Source organism: Ranitomeya variabilis, chromosome 6 (assembly GCF_051348905.1).
Source record: "Ranitomeya variabilis isolate aRanVar5 chromosome 6, aRanVar5.hap1, whole genome shotgun sequence".
Classification (NCBI taxonomy): domain Eukaryota; kingdom Metazoa; phylum Chordata; class Amphibia; order Anura; family Dendrobatidae; genus Ranitomeya; species Ranitomeya variabilis.
This window is the reverse complement of record NC_135237.1, coordinates 275140342-275152822: the sequence shown is the minus strand read 5'-3', so window position 1 is coordinate 275152822 and position 12481 is coordinate 275140342. Positions and strand designations below refer to the sequence as shown.

The window sequence follows — 12481 nt, the reverse complement described above, 5'->3', positions numbered from 1 at the left end:
AAAATTCAAAGTTGGAAAATTGCGAAATTTTCAAAATTTTCGCCAAATATTCGTTTTTTTCACAAATAAACGCAAGTTATATCGAAGAAATTTTACCACTAACATGAAGTACAATATGTCACGAGAAAACAATGTCAGAATCGCCAAGATCCGTTGAAGCGTTCCAGAGTTATAACCTCATAAAGGGACAGTGGTCAGAATTGTAAAAATTGGCCCGGTCATTAACGTGCAAACCACCCTTGGGGGTGAAGGGGTTAATTTTCTTTTTCTCAGTCAAAGCCAGAAGAATGGGAAATATCAAAGAGGGACTTATACTACTTTTCATTGCTGGATTCACTTATAACTTTGCTGTAAAAAAAATTACCAAAAATAGCCAAAATGACTGCCACGAAAACTCCTTATTAAAAAAAAACAACAAATCTGTGTATGAAACCCCTTATTTAGCTTAATAAATATACTGATAGGGAATTTAGATTGTGGAGATAGCATTCCTGATGTTTATGAAGCCCTATGGAAACAATGGCGCTATATAAATGAATACAATAAATGAAAAAATAAATAATAAACATGAAAACCTGCTACCAATTCTATAATTCTATTCATATAAGTAACATTACACGCATTGAACATTATTTTAGACAGCCACGCTGTATTAATAGTGCAACTGATGAGTGGAAATTTAATTTACTAGAAAACTATCTGATCATTTAATGCTATAAACTATAAATTAATTATCTTGTAGGTTGTTTCTTGCAATTAAAATTTCAGGCTTCAGAAAACAGATAAATATGTAATTAACCTTTTTTTCTTGAGGTTTTGGGGTGTAGCAGTATTTAGAATTACAATACAGCTGTAGTGAGATCTGCTAGTATAGTCTGGACTGGATTGCAGGAATTCACGAAGACATATTTGGGCTGTCTATGTGCGAGAAAAGCTAATTTATACTTGCTCACTGGTCATGTGCAGTCGTAGATTTGCACCATAATTTTATGAGTTTTCTGGTGTCAGTTGTTGTAAATTCGTTGGTCTCTCCTCATAAACCTCACCCAATTATCCCTTTTATGCCAGAAAACTAGTGCATATCTTCCTTATTTTCCACCTCATACAGTACTTGACACATTTATCTTCATTCTATTTATTCTTAGTTGCATCTTTACCTAGCTACACCGCTGCCTGCCCCCTTCTTTCAGACCACTGTCTGGTCTTCGTACAGCGGATAACACCTCTGAAGCAAGGGCAGCACGGTGGCTCAGTGGTTAGCACTGCAGCCCTGGAGTCCTTGGTTCAAATCCCACCAAGGATAACATCTGCAAGACGTTTGTATGTTGTCCCCGTGTTTGCATGGGTTTCCTCCAGGTATTCTGGTTTCCTCCCACATTCCAAAGATAGGGAATTTAGATTGTGAGCCCCATCGGGGACAGCAATGATAATGTGTGCAAACTGTAAAGTGCTGTGGAATATGTTAGCACTATATAAAAATAAAGATTATTATTATTATTATTTCTGTTTGAATTATGGCCGATAAAGGGTTCTGGCTAGCACAATTTCCAAAGCTGATACATAGGCGACAACCACAGGCACTGTTTCAGTTTTAATCTCGTAGAAAATATTTCAATAAAATCACTTGAGGAAAATCCAAAATTGTTAAAGTGCTTTTCAGTCACTTACAAGTATGTTAAGTCTGGATGAGCAGTGGTCATTTCTCATAAAAAGAGCAACCAAAAAGCTTGGCCTACAAGAGTTGTGCTGTCTCGGTTCCAAAGTAGTTGCTGACATTGTGCTGTAAAACTTGTGCACCCTTGAGAAAGTAAGAAACAACAGCCAACAAATGTAAATTGATACACGGATATGCAACATCTCTGAAGCTAAAAATCTATTTCCACAGATAAACCAGCAGCAACAAGTGACCCTCGGTCAGTAAACCTTTACCAATCAGCAGCAGTAAGCAATGAGCACACAGCGATCTACAGTAGACTGTCCAGTGCACATAGGCTGCCATGGTTCTTGGCAGTGCGGATTACTAAGGCTACTTTCACACTTCTGTCTATATGGCCTACGTCGCAATGCGTCGTTTTGGAGAAAAAACGCATCCTGCAAAGTTGCCCGCAGGATGCGTTTTTTCTCCATAGACTTGCATTAGCGACACATTGCGACTTATGGCCACACGTCGCATCCGTCGTGCAATGGATGCGTTGTGTTTTGGCGGCCGTGACGCACAAAAAAGTTCAATGTAACTTTTTTTGTGCGACGGGTCCGCCATTTTCGACCACGCTTGCGCGGCCAAAACTCTGCCCCCTCCTCCCCGGAACTCACAATGGGCAGCGGATGCGTTGTAAAACTGCATCTGCTGCCCACTTTGTGCTACATTTAGCACAAAGTCCGTCGGGCCGACGGTTTGCGACGGCCCCGTAACGACGGATGTGTGAAAGTAGCTTAAGGGCGATGCCCAGCACAGATCGATAATCTTTTGCACTGCACAAAAAATCATTCCACCCAGTGAATGAGCATTTTGTTCATTCATGGGGTGATCAGCAGCTATTTTCACTGAAATACTATTCATTAGAATGCTCATTCACTATTCTCTTTGAGTGTAAATACAGCTTGAAGCACCATTTTAGTGGGATTTTTTTATTTCAATGCTGCAATGATGCTACTAATCTAAGTTCGCTGACCCCAGTTTTACACTTACCATCCACCGTCTTCAGCTCTGCCCGATGCTGCTCTATCTCCACACTTTCATCTTGTGACTGTAACTTCTGACTGACTGGAAGTCAGAGGTAGCTGTCACAAGCTCTCAATATAAGTCTATGAGATCCTTGTTCTGGCCTCGTTCTGGTTCTTCTAGAAATACATTGAGTTATGACTTTTGGATCACTCCAGCAAGCACTGAAGGTCAGAAACTGCTGAAGACTGACTGGGGCAGCACCGAAAAAGGTGAAGAGGCAGCTGGTAAGTATAATACTAAGGGCATGGAACTTAGATCTACCCCTTGACAACCTTGGATGTACACAGTGTATCATGGTTGGGAAGTGCTTCCTGGCAATTTTGTGTGCACGGGAGCTGTGCATGTGTGATCGCCGCTGAATGTTCAGCTGATATCACATCTGATAACCGGCTCTCACTGCCAAGAGTTGTGCCCGCAGCAAAATCTGAACTCCAATATGGCGCTTCTTCCCTTCCAAGCTTTGCAGTGTGCCTCAGGGCTGTCCCACACGTCCAGATAATTCCGGTACCGGAATAAATCGGTACCGGAGTTATCCGTGTCCGTGTGCCTGGGAACTCACGTAGGCCATACGTGCGGCACACGTGTGCCGCCCGTATGGCGAGTGGGTACCACACGGAGCGTGTGGTACCCACGCGTGTGGTACCCTGCATCGCGCTGAAGCTGCGATTCATATGTTCCCTGCAGCAGCGTTTGCTGCAGAGAAAATATGAAGAATAGTGTTTAAAATAAAGATCTATGTGTCCGACGCCCCCCCACCCCCTGTGCGCCCCCCCCCCGCTGGTCTGAAAATACTTACCCGCCTCCCTCGCTGCTTCCTGGTCTGGCCGCGGCTTCTAGTGTATGCGGTCACGTGGGGCCGATCATTTACAGTCATGAATATGTGGCTCCACCTCCCATAGGGGCGGAGCCGACTATTCATGATTGTAAATGATCGGCCCCACGTGACCGCATACAGTAGGAGGCGCGGGGCAGAGAGGAAGGAGTGACAGCCAACGTGGGAGCGGGTGAGTATTTTCTGAACAGCGGGGGGGCGCACAGGGGGTGGGGTGCCTGCGGACAGATAGATCTTTATTTTAAACACTATTCTTCATATTTTCTCTGCAGCAAACGCTGCTGGAGAGAAGATATGAATCGCGGCTTCAGCACCAGTGGGGGGGACAGCGCTTACTGTAGCGCTGTCTCCGGCACGCCACACGGACCCCAGACGGAGAATGTCCGTGTGAGGTCCGTGTTTTACACGGACCCATTGACTCTATTGGGTCCGTGTAATCCGTGCGCTCCCACGAACACTGACATGTCTCTGTGTTTGGCACACGGAGACACGGTCCGCAAAAAATCAATGACATCTGAACAGATGCATTGATTTTTATGGGTCTACGTGTGTCAGTGTCTCCGGTACGTGAGGAAACTGTCACCTCACGTACCGGAGCCACTGACGTGTGAAACCGGCCTCAGAAGTAGTTTTTGACCACTTATGGGGTATCAGAGTACTCTGGAGAAATGGCACAACAAATTTTGGGCTTCATTTTCTCCTGCTATCCTTGTGAAAAGATTAAAAAATGGGTCTAAAACAAAATTTTTGTGGGATTTTTTGTATCATTTTTACAGATCAACTTTGTAAACGTCTATGAAGCATCTGTGGATTCAAGGTGCTCACCACACATCTAGGTAAAATCTTTGAAGGGTCTTCTTTAAAAAATGGGGTCACTCGTGGGGGGTTTCCACTGTGTATGCACATTAGGGGCTTTCCAAATGCAACATGACACCTGCAGACCATTCCATCAAAGTCTGCATACCAAAACGTTACTCCTTCCTTTCTGTGCCGTGCCGTGCACCCAAGCAGTAGTTTTCCCTCACATATGGGGTATTGGCGTACTCAAGGGAAATTGCAAAACACATTTTAGGATCCATTTTCTCCTGTTAACCTTGTGAAAATAACAAATTTAGGTCTTAAATAAAAATTTTGCGAAGCAAAGTTAAATGTTCAGTTTTTGCTTTCACATTTCATAAATTCCTGTGACGCACATGAAGGGTTAATAAACTGCTTGAATGTGGGTTTGAGCGCCTTGAGAGGTACAGTTTTTAGAATGGTGTCACTTTTGGATATTTTCTGTCATATAGTCCCCACATAGTCACTTCAGATGTGACATGGTCCCTAAAAAAATAGTTTTATAAACTTTGTTGGAAAAATGAGAAATTTCAGGTTAACATTTAACCCTTCTAACTTCCTTACAAAAAATTATGTTTCATAAATTCTGCTAGTGAAAACTACGGGAAATGTTATTTAGTAACTATTTTGTGTGAGATCATTCACTGGTTTAACCCCTTAGTGACGGAGCCGATTTGCAGCTTAACGACCAGGCCAATTTGTACAATTCTGACAACTGTCACGTTAAGGCTAAGTGCACACATCGCAGAATTGCCGCTGAAATTTCCGCAGCAATTCTGCAACTCCTGCCGCAGAATTGGCATGCATATTCCTGCTAAAAATCAGCGTTTTGCAAGCATAATTAGCTTGCAGAATGCTAGCGTTTTCCAAGCGATCTGTAGGATCGCTTGGAAAACTGATTGACAGGTTGGTCACACTTGTCAAACATAGTGTTTGACAAGTGTGACCAACTTTTTACTATTGATGCTGCCTATGCATCATCAAAGTAAAAGATAGAATGTTAAAAATAATAATAAAAAAAAAAAAATGGTTATTCTCACCTTCCGAAGGCAGACGATCTCCTCAGCGGCTTCCGTTCCTATAGATGCTTTGTGTGCAGGACCTGCGATGACGTCACGGTCACGTGACCGTGATGTCATCGCAGGTCCTTCACACACAGCATCTATAGGAACCGAAGCGGCCGCGTGCACCGCTGAGAGGCGGGAAGACTTCGGGGCCATCAGAAGGTGAGTATATCACTATTTTTTATTTTAATTATTTTTTTTAACAATCATATGGTGCCCAGTCCGTGGAGGAGAGTCTCCTCTTCTCCACCCTGGGTACCAATCGCACATGATCTGCTTATTTCCCACATGGTGGGCATAGCCTCATGCGGGAAGTAAGCAGATCAGTGCATTCCTAGGTGTGCGGAATCCCCGTGATTCCGCAAATTAATGAACATGCTGCATTTTTTTCTGGAATGCGATTCCGCTCAGGAAAACAATGCAGCATGTGCACAAAAAATGCGGATTGCATTCCATTAAATAGGATGCTTAATGTGAGCGTTTTTTTCACGGTTTTATAGCGTTTTTATAGCGAAAAACCGCGAAAAAAACGCGAAAAATCTGCTACGTCTGCACACACCCTAAGAGGTTATAACTCTGGAACGCTTTAACGGATCCAACTGATTCTGAGACTGTTTTTTCATGACATATTGTACTTCATGTTAGTGGTAAAATGTATTCGATATTACTTGCGTTTATCTATAAACAAAAAAAACAGAAATATGGTAAAAAAATTTCAAATTTTGCAATTTTCAAACTTAATTTTTATGCCCTTAAATCAGAGAGATATGTCACACAAAATAGTTAATAATTTTGGAAACAACATTTTTTTGTTAGGAAGTTATAAGAAGCAGTGAGGTTTGAGGATATCCAGCTTTTTGTTTATACTGCACCCATCACCTAAAAACAGAGCAGACAGCTTTGTTGGCGGAGCGTACAATGCCCTATTTGTCCTAGGACTTGTAATCGCTGTATTGCTCTTTTAGAAATGGCTATATGAAATTGAATTGAAACTTGCTATTATTTTAGCAGTGAGCACTAGGAGCTGCAAACTCATTTACGCACGAGGATTGTTGAGTTCATACCTTGTTTTTCTCCTTTTTCCACAATCCACCAAGATGAGATTTCATATGATAGAAACTATCACAACAGAAATAATAAACTATAAGAACAATTCATGAATTTCTGAAATGCTGAGTGTATAAAGAAATGTCTGCAGTGTTTCTCAGGGGTTTCAGACATCAGACAAATACGTATTTGTTTACAGGGGGTTGCAATTAATAGAGTAAATGAAGATTTCGCTATAAAGGTATGTGCACATTGAGATTTTTGAATTGTCAAAAACTCCTTAAAAAAAATTCTCAACAAACACTTGAAAGAGACTTCCTAATCATTTTTATAGTAAAACCACTTGGTGTTCAAATGTTTAGTCTTTTGATCATTTTTTACACTTCAGGGTTGGAAAAACGCCTGTTGGGTTGGGAGAAAAGAAAGTGCATATCAATTCTGTGAAGCGTCTCCTGATGGCATTGGCTCCAAACTAGGGACTGGCCAATCAGAAGGCGGCAAAAAAAACAATCAGGAAAAAAATTAGAGATTGTCCTATCAGAAGGCTGTAAAAAAAACTTAAGAAAAAAATTCTGCAAAATGTTTGTGAAAACTTTTAAAAACTACTTAAGCAAAAGTAATACTCCTCAAAAACTTTGCAGAGATGGAGGGTTTCTTGAAGCTTTTTACATTAGAAAACTTTTCATTTTTGACCACCTGAAGTAAGTTCATGTGCACATACCCTGAGGGTATGATCACATACTGCAGATTTGATTGGTACATTTCTGTGACAGTCCCTTTCACCTGAATGGGATTTGCAATAATTATTATAATTGTTATAATTTTTCATAATTATAATAATTATTACTTTTAATTAATGCACATGCTGCAGATACAAGCCCTTTCACATATAGGTGCCCATATACATCATACATTTATCAGCTTATTTTTTTGCTTTTTCTATCAAAGTGATGAACCCCTCTTCCCCCTTCCCTATTGCAATTAGGTTTATTAGCAAAATGTGCAAACTTTCTGTCGTTTTATATAATACAATCAAACAAGAATAATTATATTCAACTCAACTCATACAGTATAATAAATAGATTTTTAAAATACAAAACAAAATGCCTACTGCAGTCTTAGAATTATTCCATCCCTTCATGACAAGCACCTTTAGTACCATGTAGCGTACCATTGGTTGTTATAACCTGCTCCAAATATAATGCATGGCCATACACCAGCTTCAGGAAGATTTCCTGAGCAATCTTAGCCCATTCCTTATGGGCAGTGGCCTCCAGTTAACTAATTTTCTTCAGTGTGTGCTGCAACCACCTTTTTCAAATCCCACCATATATTTTCTGTGGAGTTTCCATCAGGAGACCGTGATGTCCACTCCAGAGTCATCCAGGACGTCTTCTGAAATCAAGCTTTTGATGACTCTGAGGTATGCATGTGATCACTGTCATGTTGTAATATCCACAATAAGGGTAAATTCACAGAGGGCGTTTTTGCTGCTTTTTTTTTTCTGCAGCAAAACCTGATCTTCTTGGCAGGAAAGAAGCTGTGTCAAAAACGCAGGTTTAGGTGCATTTTTTGTTGCGTATTTGGTGCGGGTTTTTTTTCTCTTTGTCCATGCTAATGTCCTGGGATTTTCAGCAGCAAAAATGCAGCAAATAATAATACCTGTTTTTTTGCTGCGTTTTTTCAACACCCATTCAAGTCAATGGGCGAAAAAACGCAGCAAAAACGCTGAAAGAAGTGACATGCTCTATGTCCAAAAAACACAGCAAAGCACAAAAGACTGATAAAAAAAAACATCAATGTGTGTGCATGAGATTTCTGAAATCTCATAGGCTTTGCTGGTATTGTAAAAAGCAGCTGAAAATTAGCATAAAAAATGCAGTAAAAATGCCCTGTGTGAACTTACCCTAAGGGAAGTTTCAACTTCCTCATAGAAGGCATGATGTTTTTTCCTTAGGCCACCGCTGTGCTTCACTGTATGCAGAGTGTTGTTTAGAGCAGATGGGCCATTCTTCATCCTCCAGGCATACCCCTGATACACACTCCTGAAAAGTTCTAGTTTTGTTTAATCACTGTACAGAACAGAATCCAAAACCTTCTGTGACGTATCTGTATGGCTTCGAGCACTTTGGAACTGACCTTTATTTGACTGTGATCTTAGGGTTAGTAGAAGTGTACATCTTGGTTTTCAAGCATGAAGACCTTCAGAATTTGATATACTCCTTTATGTGTAAACTGAAACCTCAGTGCCTGTTGCCACCAAATCTTGCTGTAGGTCTTTTGCAGTTATTTGAGAGTTTTTGACCACATGCCTAATCAGGAATTTGGTGGTCCCTGCTGATAGCTTTCTCTTTCTACTATGTCCTGGTAGGTAACAAGTGTTCTTTGAACTTGGGAACAGTGCTAGCAGCTGTATCACTAGGAACTTTCATTGCCTTTGCTATTTATTTTTATCTTTATCCTTGTTTGTGCAAGGCAATGATCTATTTTCTTAACTTTTTGACTTAGCCATATTTCTAACATGCAATCAAATGTCACAGTGAATAGACCTCTAGCCAGTCTATGTATCTGATGTTTTCTCTCAAGAAAACATTAAGCAACTAATCTAGCCCTGGATTATTACATCAGAAATGTTTGAGACAAAACCTGATTTAAAAATGTGTGCTTTTGTTAGGTATTCAATGTGGTAAAGAATTTGACTCCACTAAAACTGTTGATGAATTTGGAGAAATTACTTTTTATATTGGTTGTAGAGATAGTGAAATTGTTTTTAACTAATTAACTACATACAGCAAAAGTTTGTAAATTTTGCTAATAAGACTAATTTGCAAGGAAAGATGAATAATTTTGATTACAGCTGTACAGTATACTCCGGTCAAAATTGCTAGACAATTTGTAGTTTTTCTTCAAGATAACAGTTCTGATTCATTAAAGTGAAAAGATTTTGGTTCTTTTACTGTTTCCACACTAGTTTTTCCCAGCTCAGTCCATTTTGGAATGGTATGGGGCTTGGCAAGAGTATCTTTTTCATGACAAGCTGAGGCATTTCTTATGCCAGAAATCTTACTCTAGTCCTTGGCGAGACACACACCACACATCAGTATCCTGAATCCACCTGCCCCCTCTTCAAGAGGACATGAAAATTGCCGGTCATGATGAATCAGGCCCAAATTCTTTACCTGACCAGACTTAGGATTGCTGGAATAATGGTTGTCAATCCAACAAATGTGAGCTTGTATTTGTTGTTATTTGTGCATATTTGGTGCAGGCGGGGGATACATTTACTTATTCATGTCTTGCCATTGCTACATAAGTATGCATGAGTTTTCTTAAAATGTTCATGTATTGCTTTCTAGTTAGCATTGCGCCAGGTTTATCTTCCAGTATAACACCAGATTTATTTTATGACTGTGAGAAGACAGAATGCCTAACAGCTGGAGTATGATGACCATAAAATGTAGATTTACACATCAATGCAGAGATAACAAACAGCAAAAAAAATCTGTTTAATTAATGTTTGATTTGTTTCTCTTTTGATCCTTAGATGCAGCATCTGGATCTGGAGAAGGTGGTAAGTTGTTTTACATTCCAGATTATAAGTATCTTAAAGTAAGAAAGACCGTTTTATTGTGCACAACCCAACTCAGTAAATGGGATGTAAAGAGGCTTAATTTAGTCTCCTTTAGGTCCAGGATGATCACTGACTATCCAATGGGAAGTAAATTGATGATGGGTTATTTTTTTTTAAATTTAACAGGAACTTAAAGTTTAAGTTTCTAGGATCTAAACTGCTGCCACCACCTTCTGTGTCCTTTTATTAAGATCCTAACGATCTGTTCATTACAGTTTTGCATACCGGGAGAAATGAACTTTATACATCTCTCTCCCTTTGTGGTAATCAGCATTGAGCGGTCCGATGGGGGGATATGGACTAACCTTAGCTCATGCTGTGAGCCTGCTTACCTAGCCCCTCTGACTCTGCCCTCAGCCCGCTCACAGCAGATGCTCATGTTGGTCCGTACTCACCCATTAGGTCACATGGCACTAAATATCATGTAGGGAGAGCAATGTATAAAGTTAATTTCTCCAGATGGGCTAGGCAGAAGAGCTGTGATGAATGGATTGTTAATATTCACACAGTAGGCAGTGGCAGCAGTTTAGATCTGGGAAACCTGTTGGCAGGGTCCATTTAAATGTACAGCTCTGGCAAAAATTAAAAGACCACTGCAAAATGTTCAGTTTGTCTGATTTTTCTCCTTATAGGTATATTTTTGAGTAAAATGTAAATTGTTCTTTTATTCTATAAACTTCTGACAACATGTCTCCGAATTTCCAAGCAATAAATTTGGTATTTTTTTTTCAGAAAAGGAGAAATGGACAAAATTGAAAAAAGTGCTTTTAGACCTCAAATAATGTAAAGAAAACAAGTTCATAATAATTTAGAAACAACAATACTAAACTAATGGGTTAACTCAGGAAGAGTTCCGAAATCAATATTTTGTGGAATAACCATGATTTTTAATCACAGCTTTCATGCATCTTGGCATGCTTTCCACCAGTCTTTCATACTGCTTCTGGGGCAAAAATATAAGCAGTTCTTCTTTGTTTGATGGCTTGTGACTTTCCATCATCCTCTTGATTACATTCCAGAGGTTTTCAGTGGGGTTCAGGTCTGGAGATTGGGCTGCCCATGACAGGGTTTTGATGTGGTGGTCTCTTAATTTTTGCCAGAGCTGTGCAGTATACTTAAAACGACTTTCGAATTATATGAAAATGAAGCGTCTGTTCTTTGACTCATATCCTTGTAATAACATTCTACCACGGGGTATTTGTGGTCTCTTGATTATTCAGATGTATCGTGTATGACAAAAGAGATGTGACAGTGGGTTACAATAATGGCACACAGTGCCATACAATTGGCCATAAGGGAACTTGCCAGGTTTCCTGATTGTCCCCAACCATTTCTGTAGCAATGTGCAGGATGATTCCTTTATTCTGATATGGTATTTTTTGTGCTATACTAATTTCACTGTGGGTAAATTTGCTTAGATTCTCAAAATAATGCGAGGAAAAGGAAAAAGGAAAAAAGATAAACTCAACAGTGAAGGAGGAACGCCAGATAGGGCACGGTGCATGGATAGTTCCAGGTTTGTTCTTGGGTTGAATATACAGGAAAAAATGGTATTCATCCAGCAGCCACTACATCAGAACGAAAAAAGTCTAAATCCTCACATTAATTAATATAAACATTAAAAACTGGGAACAATTAAAATCATGGCAGTAGGCGTCCAGACTTCTGGTCTACGCGTTTCATACATGATTAAGAACATTTTTGCTTTAAAAGTGCAGACCAGGTTATGTTACTACTGCTTCATTGCGTGTATGTGCATGATTTTCAATAGTCCTACCATGAGCAGGTATGGAGACTGTCAATCATGCCAAGGAGACGTGAGTAGGGTATCTGAGACAGGACTTAGTCTGGGGCAAGAGACCTCAAGCCATACTAGTCATGCCTCATTAGTCTATGGATCGCAGCAGAAAATAAGTATATTTTTTAAAAAGACAGCAACATTAGTATTACACATAATTAATGCCTTAGCAGAATACCCTTGCATGCTCCTGTAGTTGAGGTTGGGGACAGTCAGGGGAGCTGACAGATTCCCTTTATCGGGAGCCAATGGAGCACTAATGATGGGGACAGCTTGACTATTAATACGATCCCTCTGTCCTCATACAGTATCTTGTTATCGGCAGCACATCACTTGTTTACACAGAGCAATGCCGATAACAATGATTTTTCTGATGCCATAAAGGATCCGATCACCCAATAAATCAGAATTTGGTTTGCTCATTGAGTGATAACTGGCAAGTTTACACAGGGCGATAAGATCGTTCATCAATTATTGACTCGTCTGAATGCATCGTTAGTGTGTGTGCATAATATAGAGAAATTACCTTGTAAACGCCACTGGGAGC

General features: G+C 40.1%; 1 protein-coding gene across 1 annotated transcript in view; it reads left to right on the top strand.

The window, feature by feature from the left end:
• TMEFF1 (transmembrane protein with EGF like and two follistatin like domains 1) overlaps positions 1–12481 on the top strand; it is a 275343-nt gene that overhangs the window by 151444 nt on the left and 111418 nt on the right. The window contains exon 4 of the mRNA XM_077269682.1: positions 10050–10076. Coding sequence (XP_077125797.1) covers positions 10050–10076 — 27 coding nt within the window. The remainder of the gene's footprint in view (positions 1–10049; positions 10077–12481) is intronic.